This window comes from Phyllobates terribilis, unplaced genomic scaffold (assembly GCF_046119375.1).
Source record: "Phyllobates terribilis strain yellow unplaced genomic scaffold, ASM4611937v1 Scaffold_1__5_contigs__length_1240528914, whole genome shotgun sequence".
Taxonomy (NCBI): domain Eukaryota; kingdom Metazoa; phylum Chordata; class Amphibia; order Anura; family Dendrobatidae; genus Phyllobates; species Phyllobates terribilis.
Genome location: NW_027362761.1, coordinates 533,104,945 through 533,117,948, shown reverse-complemented (window position 1 = coordinate 533,117,948; position 13,004 = coordinate 533,104,945). Strand labels below are relative to the sequence as shown.

At 38.2% G+C, this 13,004-nt stretch overlaps 1 protein-coding gene across 2 annotated transcripts in view; it reads right to left on the bottom strand.

Annotated features, from left to right (window-relative positions):
• Nucleotides 1–13,004, bottom strand: part of LOC141168646 (granzyme A-like) — a 223,202-nt gene that overhangs the window by 64,674 nt on the left and 145,524 nt on the right. Inside the window, exon 1 of one of the 2 annotated variants that reach the window (XM_073655067.1) lies at nucleotides 5,873–6,034. The exons of the other annotated variant lie outside the window; for it this stretch is intronic. Within the exon in view, the coding sequence (XP_073511168.1) occupies nucleotides 5,873–5,921 (49 nt within the window). The 5' untranslated portion in view covers nucleotides 5,922–6,034. Of the gene's footprint in view, nucleotides 1–5,872; nucleotides 6,035–13,004 lie in introns of those variants that run through there. 2 annotated transcript variants of the gene reach the window in all.

Sequence of the window (13,004 nt, the reverse complement as noted above, 5' to 3'; positions counted from 1 at the left end):
CAGTGGCATGGAAATGTTTAAAATTATTCAGTCGCTGCTGTTACAGTCAAATACCGGCTGTACAGCAAAGTTGGAATTTGCCTGGGTAGGGTGCAGGCTCAGTCCCTGAACCTGCTAAATAGGGACGCAATGTAGGATATGCTATTACATCCTACATTGGGAAGATGTTAAATATGTAGCTGTTTTTGTTCCTTCACACATAATTCGATAAGACGTGTTTATTTGTGAAAATATCAGAAATTTGGCAAAAATTTAGAAAATTTAGCAATTTTAAAACTTTAAATCTTTATACCCTTAAACCACAGCGTTATGTTACACAAAATAGTTAATAAATTAAATTTACCACATGTCGACTTTACATCTACATCCTTTTTGAAACATTTTTTTTGTTAGGAATTGTTGATCAGCAATTTCTCATTTTTTCAACAAAGTTTACAAAAATATTTTTTTAGGGACCACATCACTATTGAAATGACTTCAAGTGGCCTAGTTGACAGAAAATGCCCAAAAGTGACACCATTGTAAAAACTACACCCCTCAAAGTGCTCAAAACCACATTCAATACATTTGTTAACCCTTCAGGTGCTTCACAGGTATGAATGCAATGTGGATGGAAAAAATGAATATTTTACTTTTTTTCACACAGATGTTATGTTAGTCCCACAATTTTTATTTTCACAAGGGTAAGAAGGGAAAATAGACTGAAAAATTTGTTGTGCAATTTCTCTTGAGTACACTTATACCCCATATGTGGGGGAAAGCTACTGTTTGGGTGCACAGCAGGACTCATTAAGGGAAGGGGCAGAGTTTGACTTTTTGAACACAAAATTGTCTGTAATCGAAAGCGGACACCATGTTGTGTTTGAAGAGCCCCTGATGTGCCTAAACAGTGAAAACCCCCCACAAGTGACCCCATTTTGGAAACTAGACCCCTCAAGGAATTTATCTAGATGTGTGGTGAGCACATTGATCCCACAAATGCTTCACAGAATTTAATAAGGTTGAACCATGAAAAAGAAAAAAAATATTTTTTTCCCACAAAAATGTTGCGTTAGCTCCAAAGCTTTTGATATTCACAAGAGTAGCAAGAGAAAATGGACCCAAAATTTGTTTTGCAATTCCTCCTGTGTATGCTAATACCCCATAAATGTTGGAAAACTACTGTTTGGGTGCACGGCAGGACTCAGAAGGGATGGAGTGTTGTTTTGGAGTGCAGACTTTGATGGACTGGTCTGTGGGCACCATGTTACGTTTGGAGAGCCCCTGATGTGATCAAACAGTGGAAACCCCCCAAAAGTGACCCCATTTTTGGAAACTAGACCCCTCAAGGAATTATCTAAAGGCATAGTTATAGTAATGATAACAATGCTTTTGGTTTTACTGGTGTATGAATTTATAACGTGGTGGTATTTGTAAGTTGTGAGGAGTAGATGAGGAGTACATCAGATTATAAAAGTGTGTTATGTCAACAGGGTAAAACCAAATTTTATTAACTTATGGACAGTTGGTACGTTTTAAAGCAAGCCTTAATGCAAAGGCCAGGTTTCTCAGGGCAGGTTTTGCAATGGTAAATTGTGTCCTTTTGTATTCCCGTATTCCCCTCTTGGATCATACTCTGCGCCTTTTTTGTGTTCTTCCCTTCTTCGCTGTTTGGGGAACCTTGCTGGGAAAATGTTGACCTACCTAGTATGATATAGATAAGTTCTGGGACCTTCACCTTCCTGACTGCCAAACATTGGGGCCTTGATGACTACCTCCTGAAACTGATGGAAAGTACCCATATTGCTTGCATATTGAAACAGCAGAAAAGCATTATACAATGCCATCTGTACAACGCGCATGGCCAACTTTTTGTACTATACTTTAGCTTATCTCATAGCACGTTATGGTTTGAGGACCTGATCTGAGAGACCTACACCCCCTAAGAATTTATTATAATCCAGGATACAATCTAGCATTGGGACTTCTGTTGTGGTACCTTGGACAGTGATGGGACATTTGGTGTATGGTGGTCAAGATAAGGACAGTCCTCTTGTCCTTATACTTGACCACTAGCATGTTGTTGCTGCATTGGGCTCTGCTGTCGCCTCAGCAGTTGCCCAATTAGCGGCTTAGGGAGGCCTTTCTAATTTCTTTGCACAGTGCCGCAAGCACCAGTACCTCTGACAGAGAGAGTCTTGAAGAGTGGGATTCTGGTGTAAAAATTATCTACATAGAGGTGATAACCCTTATCCAGCAGTGATAGCAAGAAAACAAGGGGATCTGCTACTTTGGATCTAATCCTTATAAACAGGGAGGAAATGGTTGAGGAGGTAAAGGTGGCTGGGACCCTAGGAGGCAGCGATCATGCTATTATAGAATTTTGGATAACTAGAGGAGGAAGACATGTGAAGACTCAAACTTCAATGTTAGATTTTAGAAAGGCACATTTTAAGAGACTCAGAAAGAGAATAGGAGGGATCCAATGGCTGGATGTCCTTAAGGACAAAAATGTACAGGAAGGATGGGAAATTTTTAAAAATGAGATTCTCAAAGCACAATCGTTAACAATCCCGAAAAGTAGGAAGAATGGGAAGCATTTAAGGAAACCAGGATGGATGAACACAGAACTTAAACACATGCTAAAAAGAAAGAAAGAAATGTTTATTAAATGGAAAGAGGGAGGCATATCTAAAGAAGATTATAATGCAGTCTGCAGATCCTGCAGGGCACGTATCAGGTTAGCTAAAGCTGACAATGAATTAAGGCTTGCAAGAGATGTCAAAAGCAATAAAAAAGGATTTTGGGGGTATGTCAAAAGTAAAAGAAAAGTCAAAGATGCTATAGGATTTTTACAGGATGAAAATGGAGAAATGGTAAGAGAGGATGTTGAGAAGGCCGAACTTTTTAATTCCTATTTTGCATCTGTTTTCTCTCAGAAAGAAAATGTAACATCAACTGATCTTCACTGTCCTTTTAAAGGAATAGAGGAATCCAAGTTATCTGTAAACAGAAAGATTGTGAGGGAATATTTAGCTAACATAAATGAGTTCAAGTCTCCAGGTCCAGATGAATTACACCCCAGAGTACTGAAGGAGATCGTAGAAGAAATTTTAGAACCACTCTCCATAATCTTTGAAAATTCTTGGAGAACAGGAGAAGTCCCAGAAGACTGGAGAAGAGCAAATGTTGTTCCTATCTTCAAAAAGGGGAAGAAGGTGGACCCAGGGAACTATAGGCCGGTGAGTCTGACTTCTATACCAGGAAAGATCTTTGAACAAATTATTAAACAACATGTATGTAAGTACATGGATAAGAATGAAGTGATTAACCAGAGTCAGCATGGGTTTGTAATTAACAAGTCATGTCAGACTAACTTAATTTCCTTCTATGACAGAATCACTGACTGGGTGGATCAGGGAAATGCTGTAGATATAGTATATCTTGACTTCAGCAAAGCATTTGACAAAGTATCTCACACCATCCTTATTGAAAAAATGACCAAGTATGCAATGGACCAGGCAACTGTTAGGTGGATTCATAACTGGCTTAGTGATCGGACTCAAAGGGTGGTTGTAAATGGCTTCACATCCAGCTGGATGAATGTCTCAAGTGGGGTACCACAGGGCTCTGTCCTGGGACCTGTATTGTTCAACATCTTTATCAATGATTTAGATGAAGGAATTGAGGGTAAACTGTTTAAATTTGCTGATGACACAAAGCTAGGAGGGATAGCTAATACTAGAGAAGAGAGAGAGAGGATTCAAAAAGACCTAAATAAACTGGAGCAGTGGGCAGCAACCAACAGAATGGTTTTTAACAGGGAAAAATGCAAAGTACTACATCTGGGCAATAAAAATGAAAAAAGCATATACAGAATTGGAGGAATAGAGCTAAGCTACAGTACATGTGAAAAAGACTTAGGTATACTAATAGATCATAGACTGAACATGAGTCAACAGTGTGATGCAGCAGCAAAAAAGGCAAATACAATTCTGGGATGTATTAACAGAAGCATACAGTCTAGCTCATGTGAAGTCATTATCGGTCTTTACTCCTCTTTGGTCAGACCTCATCTGGAATACTGTGTACAGTTTTGGGCACCACATTTTAAAAAAGACATAGACAAACTGGAGCAAGTTCAGAGAAGAGCGACCAGAATGGTGACTGGTCTGCAAACCATGTCCTATGAGGAACGGTTGCAGGATTTGGGAATGTTTAGCTTGCAAAAAAGAAGACTGAGAGGAGACTTAATAGCTGTCTACAAATATGTCAAGGGCTGTCACATTTTAGAAGGATCATCTTTATTCTCATTTGCACAAGGAAAGACTAGAAGCAATGAGATGAAACTAAATGGGAGGAGACACAGATTAGATATTAGAAAAAACATTTTGACAGTTAGGGTGATTAATGAGTGGAACAGGCTGCCACGAGAGGTGGTGAGTTCCCCTTCAATGGACGTCTTCAAACAGAGGCAGGACAGACATCTGTCTGAGATGATTTAGTGAATCCTGCTTTGAGCAGGGGGTTGGACCAGATGACCCAGGAGGTCCCTTCCAATTCTACCATTCTATGATTCTATGATTCTATGAAGTCCCACACAATTTTCCTACTCAACTGCAGGATAGGTGGTCATTCAGGGGGGTCAATCTGGGTGTCCCTTCCTTCGAAGACCCTAAATCTGTCTGTGTACCCTTACGTACTCTCACAATTCTTAAACTGTGTAATTCTTTACCTTGCCCTCTTATTGGGCAAGTATTGTCGGAATTTTAGCCTCCCTTTGAAGTGAACCAGAGATTCATTTATACAGATGTCCTTTTGAGGGTTATATGCCTCAGCAAATTTTCTGCTGAAGTGTCCAACTACTGGCCGAATTTTGTATAGTCGATCAAAGTTAGGATCGCCTCAGGGAGGACACTGCGCATTATTATTATAATGCAAACATTTTTGTCCTTTTAAAGGCCACATACGGAAAACTGGTGTGATGTAGAGTATATCAGTAATCCAGTATTCCCAAAGCTTTGGTTTTTAATTATGCCCATATGCAGCATAATGCCCCAAAATGTCATAATTTCTGCTGCATTTACAGGGGTCCTTTTGGCATGTGATGAAGTGGGATTTTGTGTGAAAAATTGATGGCCATACAAATTTGGTTGGGCCACTATAATAATTATTATATCCTCGCTGAAAAAGAATTTGAAAAAGTAAATTTAAGTGAGGCCTATAGCGTCAAATTGAATTCCATAGCTGCCTAACAGGCTGATAATTTTCGGGAGGTAGCGTCCATATGGGATTGATTGCTGAAGGGGTTGCCTGGGTCCTAGGGCGCCTTGCTGGGACAGAATCAATCACAGAGTGTCACATTGATATTTCATTTTTTAACTTTACTGTAACAACGCTGTGATTGGCTGGTCAGAATTGACAAGGTGGGGAGTGGTACAGCCCCCACAGGGCGATGTGCAGGGTTGGTCTGCTGTCAGAAATAGCGGCTGCGTTCATGTACTGGATGATGAACCAACTAAGATTTGTATGTAATAGTACAGCATTGTGTAGTCGTAGAATATTCATTAGTAGTTTTAGTAGTATGGTACTGTATAGTAGTGTAGTATTCTTTAGTAGTATGGTATTTTGTAGTATAGTCATGTGTAGCAGTAGTATTGTATTAGTTTTTTAGCATAGTAATTGCAGTATTATAGTATTATTTATTATTATTATAGTTTTTTATGGTATATTTGTATAGTATTGTGTAGTATTATACAGAATTATAGTATTTTATAGTAATATAGCATTTTGTAGTAGTATACCATTTTGAGTATTATGTAGTATAATATTATGTACTATTATGCAGAATATAAAATAATTCTCTTGAATTATTAATATAACATTTACTTACGTCCATTGATGTGAAGTGATAACACAAGCAGCGCTAGAAGATGCTTCATTTTCAGTAGTCCCCTCAGTTGCTTAGATTGGGGATGCTCCCACTAGTATATATACCATGTTTATATCATGTGGTTTGGCTTCTGAGAAATATCTGCATATTGTGGTTTGTGGGTGAAAAGTTTATTACAAATTTTTCCTTAAAAAAAAAGCTTGATATTAGTTTTGTTTCAAATACATGCCCTGTCACGAAATGCTAAGAAGCAAATACATGCAAATACATGCACCACATCATCTTGATAAAGGGCTTTTACATAGTAGCCCAAATTATTTATAACTATTGGCGCACTTATAGAAATAAAATAGCTTAAAAAAAGGGAATAAACATCTTTTATTGGAGGATTCTGTGGATATCTTTTATATTGGTATTATTCGTATTATGTGGCTAGTATTATTATATTATATTATTATATATTATATGGTTGATATTATTTTATTTGTATTATTTCAGCATTGTAATTTGGTATTATTCAGTAGTTATTATTTATGCACTGTACATTGGTATATTTTTTTGCATTATTTGGACACTGTATGTACTTATTTGGTTGGTATTTGAGCACTGGATATCGGTATTTGGTTTGTATTATATGGACACTATGTTAGTTTTATTTGGTTGGCATTATTTGAACATTGTATATTGGTATTTGGTATTATTTAGGCCCTGTATGTTGGTATTTGGTATTCTTCGCCACAGTATATTGGTATGATTTGGTTGGTAATATTTGGGCACTGAATATCCATATTATTTGGGCACTATATGTTGGAATTAGTTGGCTGTTTTTTTGGCGGGGGGGGGGTTCACAGTGAGTGTCTTGTCACTCTCTGAGCTCAGCAGAGTTCCGGGGCCCGCTCGCTGCAGGAGTCATTCTCCCCGGCTCCCCTGCTGAGCGGTCGCATGGATTACAGTGGGGGACACTTAGGACAGGTGAGTATAAGGATTTTTTATTTTATTCTTATTTTTACAGTCGGACACTGCGGGAGCAGACACTACTACTCTCATCATGGTCCCCTGCTGGTGCTGATCGCAGCGCCAGCAGGGAACAATGATGAGGGCAGTGTTCAGCACCGCCGCTTGGCAACAGCGCTAACTGTACACTGATTCCCAAGGGCCAGTACGGGTTTACATGGACCAATTGACTTGAATGGGTCCGTGTGATTCGTGCTGTCATCCAAAACTGGACATGTCAGCGTATGGACCACACGGACACCGTCCCTGGAAACACACTGACATGTGCATAGACCCATTCATTTGAATGGGTCTGCGTGTGTCAGTGTCTCCGGTACTTGTGGAAACTGTCACTACATGTGCCGGACACACGGACGTGTGATAGAGCCCTAATAGCCAGTGATTGGGAGGGGCAGGGGTTAGCATTTTTTTCAACACTTTGGAGTCACCTTTTTTTTTACTGGCGTTTTCTGGATGCTTTTTGACTTTCCATTCAACAATGACGAAACCGCTAACAGTTTTTGAAGCAAAAAATGCTGGCAAACGCTCAAAAAGAGTTTTGGAATGGACCTACGTAAAAAAACAAGTTGTGCTATGTGGAGTTTTTTTATGCAGTAAAAACCAACAAATTTTCTAGTGGAAACTGTTCCAGGAAGCACTCCTTTTTTTATAAGAGTTTTTTGTTTCCTGAAGTGGTTTGGTAGACTTTTTCAAGAGTTTATGTAAAGTTTTTCCTAATGCTTTTTTGCCACCTTTTTTGATTGGACAGTGTTAAAGCGCTAGAAATCAGCAGATCGATTCACAGGACTCTGGCAGCTAGACAGTCGCAAATCTTTTATCTTCCACTGTCCCCAACATGGCTTTTGATTAACCGTGGCTGGTATGATGTGATCTGTGTATCACACCACTCAGATGATATCACATCAGCCTTGACAAATCAAATATCGTGACTCGGGCGCCAGAGGTTCAGAGATTTGTGGAGTTCCCATCCAGTTGACAGGTACCACAGATCTCCATGCTGGACCACAGTCCCGCTATTCGATCCTTTCATCTCTAGACAGTGCCTAGTTTGGAGCATTTCTATTGGTGTTCAATTCAAAGTGACAAGCAGTTTCTGTCCTTCCACTGGCTATGTGCACACAGTATTTATTTACAAGGAAACAGAGAAGAGACTCCAAAAAGATTTTTGCATTTTTAGGAGGATTTGAAGTGTTTCCATTCAGTTTCTCTTCCAAAAACTCCTTGAAAAACTGTGTGCACATAGCCACCAGGTGTTTTTCAAACCTCATATGGTCAAAATTTTGTTTTGCAATACAAAACAATAGGAAGAGTCTTTCAAGCATTTTTTAGCATTTTTTTTCAGGCCATTTTTGGAGTGGACCAGCTTCAAAAGACTTCTCAAAAAACGCAATATGCATGTACCCTTAGGCTATGAGCACACAAAGTATTTTGAGGAGTTTCTGGAGCAGAAACTGAGCGGAAACTGAAAGGAGACTCTCTAAATCCTTATTCGGGTCTCAAAAGTCCTCAAAAATGTTGAGTTTACGCTCAGTTTCTGCTCCAGAGACTCAGCAAAAAGACTTGGTGTGCACATATCCTTTGTGTGTTCACAATATATCTTTTTCCGCTATTTTTTTCTGTGGAAAATGCTGCAAAAAACTTATTTTCATACTATGTTATATGTTCAAGCTTTTGAGCTTCTTTTAAAAGCTTCAGCCTTTCAAAAGAGGCCAAGCATTTAAAACATATGACATGTACATTCTCCTGGCATCTAACACTATAAATAAGCTATAAGTAAGCTTAATATATACAATACAAGTCAATGGAAAGGCTAAAAAAATGCTTGTAAGACACCCAAGCTTTTTTTTTGCTAATTTTTTCAGCTTTTCTATTGCAAAAAACTTGACTGTTTTCTTAATTTCTTTATGGATATACAAAAAAAGTCTGGAAAAATCCAGGAAAAAGTGCCAAAAAATGCACTAAAAAACATCAAAAGAATAAAATGCCAGAAAACATACACTGAGAAAATGACCGAAAAACAATACTAAAAGATGCTTGAGGTTTAAAAACTCAAGAGAAAAGAAGAGTTTCCTAAAGTGTCTTTTGTTTGAAAATGGAATGTAGTGTGAACACACCCTAAGGCTAAGTTCAAACTCCATATTAAAATTTTTTTTTCTGATTTTCATGCAAAAAATGGACAATTTTTTCATCTGTATTGTCATCAGAATGCAATCTGTATGGCATCCATATGGCTCTGTATCACATCCATTTTTATACATCAGTAGTTATTAACTTTTTCAAGTTAATGTATTCGTAAAAATCGGATGCTATATGGATGATATGTATAGGATACAAGGTCTCGTCCGGAACAGACTAGTTTATGCTATTCATTCCTCCTGTAAATGTTACCTTATAGATTGTAAGCTTACTGCTCCTATAATTGTTGAAATATGTGCTACTTTGTATTGTTTTTAATGTCTGTATATGTCCCCGCTTCATTATAAAATGTTGCAGAATATGTTGGCGCTATATGAATAAAATTATTTATTATTACTATTAAGCTGCCATTTTTTTCACGTTTGGTCCATATGAAAAAATGGTCATCTGAACAGCCAAATTAAATAATATTGGTCCTAGTGTTGACAGTCTGATGGCAATTTTTTCAACGGACATCACTTGGACTAAAAAAAAAATATATATGATCGTGTCACTGTAGCTTATCACAGATTGCAAATAGGTAATACTTACAGGTGATCAGTAGTGATGAGTGAAAATGTTCGAAAAAAGATTGCAAATTTCAAATTCGGCACGAATATGGCACAGTCGGATTCCTGATCGGAAACACGAGCATTTTTTCTTAAAATCGGCTAAAATCTGTAAAAGTGTGGGAAATTATTGCGTTGCAACTAAAGTATTTTAGCACTTTGGCTAGGATAGTGGTGGTATATGATGAGCGGGGGGATGTGTTTGATGAGGGGAGGTGCTGGGCAGATCTCAAAGGAGCTCAGAGCAATGCCGTGCTTGTATTTTTTCCCCCTAACTTTGTGTGCAAATCGCTGCTAGTCAATCAGGGTGCAGGAAGCGTCCACATTGTCCAGACACAAGTGCTTGTGCCATTGGCTGCTGAAATCAAATGTCCCTTTCTATATAAAAAGCGGACATGTTGTATTAGCACCATTTTGTGACTATAACATGTCACAGAGGCTGAGATGTTACAGAGATTTTAGCTAGTTAGATAGGTGGTTGCTTCTAAGTCAAATAGTTTAGGTAGCTAGTGTCCTGTGTGGCTGTGAAATCAACCTTCCAGCAGATTTTTGTTTTCTTGTGCCATTACTGAGGTCCACACAAAGACAGCAGGGCACATTTCATAGAACTCTGTTGTGCACTGCTTCTATTGTGCTCCATGCACGAGTACACCTTTAAAAATCCATTGTTTTCAGTTGCAAATGAGATACAGCAAGCTATAGTAGCCCACCTTGCCATTTTGTGGCGTTGAAATTCAGCTGTATGCAGAGTAAAAAAAAAAAATTTTTTTCTGTGAGTAATGTGACGCAGCACGCCATAAGCCACCTTGTCATTTAGTGGCATTGAAATTTAGCTGTTTGCAGAGTAAAAAAATCTATTTATTTTTGTGAGTAATGTGACGCAGCACTCCATAAGCCACCTTGTCATTTTGTGATGTTGAAATTCAGCTGTATGCAGAGTAAAAAAAAATATTCTTTTCTGTGAGTAACGTGAAGCAGCACGCCATACTCCACCTTGTCATTTTGTGTAGTTGAAATTCAGTTGTTTGCAGAAAAATACATTTTTTTTGTAAGAGTAACGTGAAGCAGCACGCCATAAGCCACCATATCATTTTGTGGTATTGAAATTCAGCTGTATACAGAGTAAAAAAAATCTACTTTTTTCTGTGAGTAACATGATGTAATACGCCATAAGCCACTTTGTCATTTTGTGTTGTTGAAATTCAGCTGTATGCAGAATTAAAAAAATTGTGTTTTTCTGTAAGTAACGTGACGCAGCATTCCATAAGCCACCTTGTCATTTTGTGGCGTTGAAATTCAGCTGTGTGCAGAGCTATTGCAGAGTAAAAAAAACTATTTTTTTCAGTTGCTAACGTGATACACCAAACCATATCTCACCTTTTCATATAGTGACACTGAAATTCAGCTGTGTGCAGAGCTGTTGTAGAGTAATAAAAATATTTTTTTCGGTTGCTAACGTGATACAGCAAGTCATATCTCACCTTGTCATTTTGTGGCAGTGAAATTCAGCTGTATGCACTGCTCATGCAGAGTAAAAAAAATCTATTTTTTTCTGTAATAAACGTGATACAGCAGGCTAGATCTAAGTTTGAAATTGTTTGGAGCATATCAGCTCTACACTTCCGTCAGACACGTCAATTCATCAACACCAAAATATTAGCAGCAGTTTAAGTGGTGCAAGAATATCTAGAACTCAATATCAATACCATCAAGGATGGTTTGGACCCTTTGACACTTTGGTCTTCAAAAATGGATGAGTGGTCTGGCTCACTTGTTACGCTTTGGAGGTTTTATCATGCTGGCATCCAGCGTTCTCTCCGAAAGTGTCTTCAGCGCTGCTGGTGGTGTCCTGATGGATAAGCGCAGGCGGCTGTCCCCTGAAAGTGTTGACCGCCTAACTTCCATCAAGGTGAACCAGTCATGGCTCTCCAAGGACTTTTGCACCCCAATTGCAGACTGTACAGACTAGACGATGCTGTAGTTTTTAGTGTGCTGCACTAATCTTGCGTAATTGCAGTCTATATCTTTAGTGTGACTTCTGTGCATGCTGTTGCTGCTGCTGCAGATGTTAACTCTAATTTTTGGAAATGTGAACACCCCTGGTTGGGTCTCCGTCTGCTGGGTTGGCTGTAGTGTAAGAGGTGTGTATTGTTCTCCACACAGGGGTACACATATGATAAAATCAAATTTGTTTTTCCTACTATCGTGGTAGTTAAAGCAGGCTGTATTTCATCTTTAAATTCTTTGGTGCAGATATTATTCCCCACACAGGGGTACACCTGATAAAATCAAAATATTTTTTTGTTACTGCAGCGGTATATAAAGCAGGCTATATTTCATCTTTTAATTCTTTGGTGCAAATATTGTTCTCCACACAGGGGTACACATGATAAAATAGAAATTGGTTTTCTTACTATCGTAGTATATAACGCAGGCTACATCTCAGATTTAAATTCTTTGGAGCAGATATTGTTTTCACAGGGGTACGCATGATAAAATTGAAATTGGTGTTCTTACTACCGTGATATATAAAGCAGGCTACATTTAATCTTTTAATACTTTTGTGTTGATATTGTTCTTCATACAGGGGTACACATGATAAAATCGCAATTGGTTTTCTTACTACCGTGGTATATAAAGCAGGCTATATTTCATCTTTAAAATTTTTGCTGCACATATTGTTCTTCATAAAGGGGAAAAAATACTTTCTTCTGTAACTAACATGATATAGTAGGGGAGATCTCAGTTTGAAATTGTTTGGAGCATATCTCCTATGTTATACAGGTCTCATCCACACTAAAAATATACTTTGTTCAGTTACTAATGTCAGGCCAGATGTCAGTTTCAAGTTTTTGCGTGCTGATATTGTTCTTCACACAGTACTGGGGTACTTGTGATAACATCAAAATTGGTTTTCTTACTACTGTGGTATATAAAGCAGGCTACATTTCATCGTTTAATTCTTTGGTGCAGATATTGTTCTCCACACAGGGGTACACATGTTAAAATCCAAATTGGTTTTCTTACTACCGTGGTATATAAAGCTGGCTACATTTTATCTTTAAATGCTTTGGTGCAAATATTGTTCTCAATACAGAGGAAAAAATACTTTCTTCTGTTACTAACTTGATACAGAAAGCCATATCTCACCTTGTCATTTAGTGCAGCTGAAATTCAGTTATGTGCAAAGCTGTCGCAGATTAAAAAAAAATATTTTTTTCAGTTGCTAACGTGATACAGCAAGCCATATTTCACCTTGTCAATTAGTGCCGCTGAAACTCATCTGTGCGCAGAGCTTTTGCACAGTAAAAAATCTAATTTTTGTTGCTAAAACAGTGCTCCTACCCCACTATCTGAGCAACATGAGTGGTAAA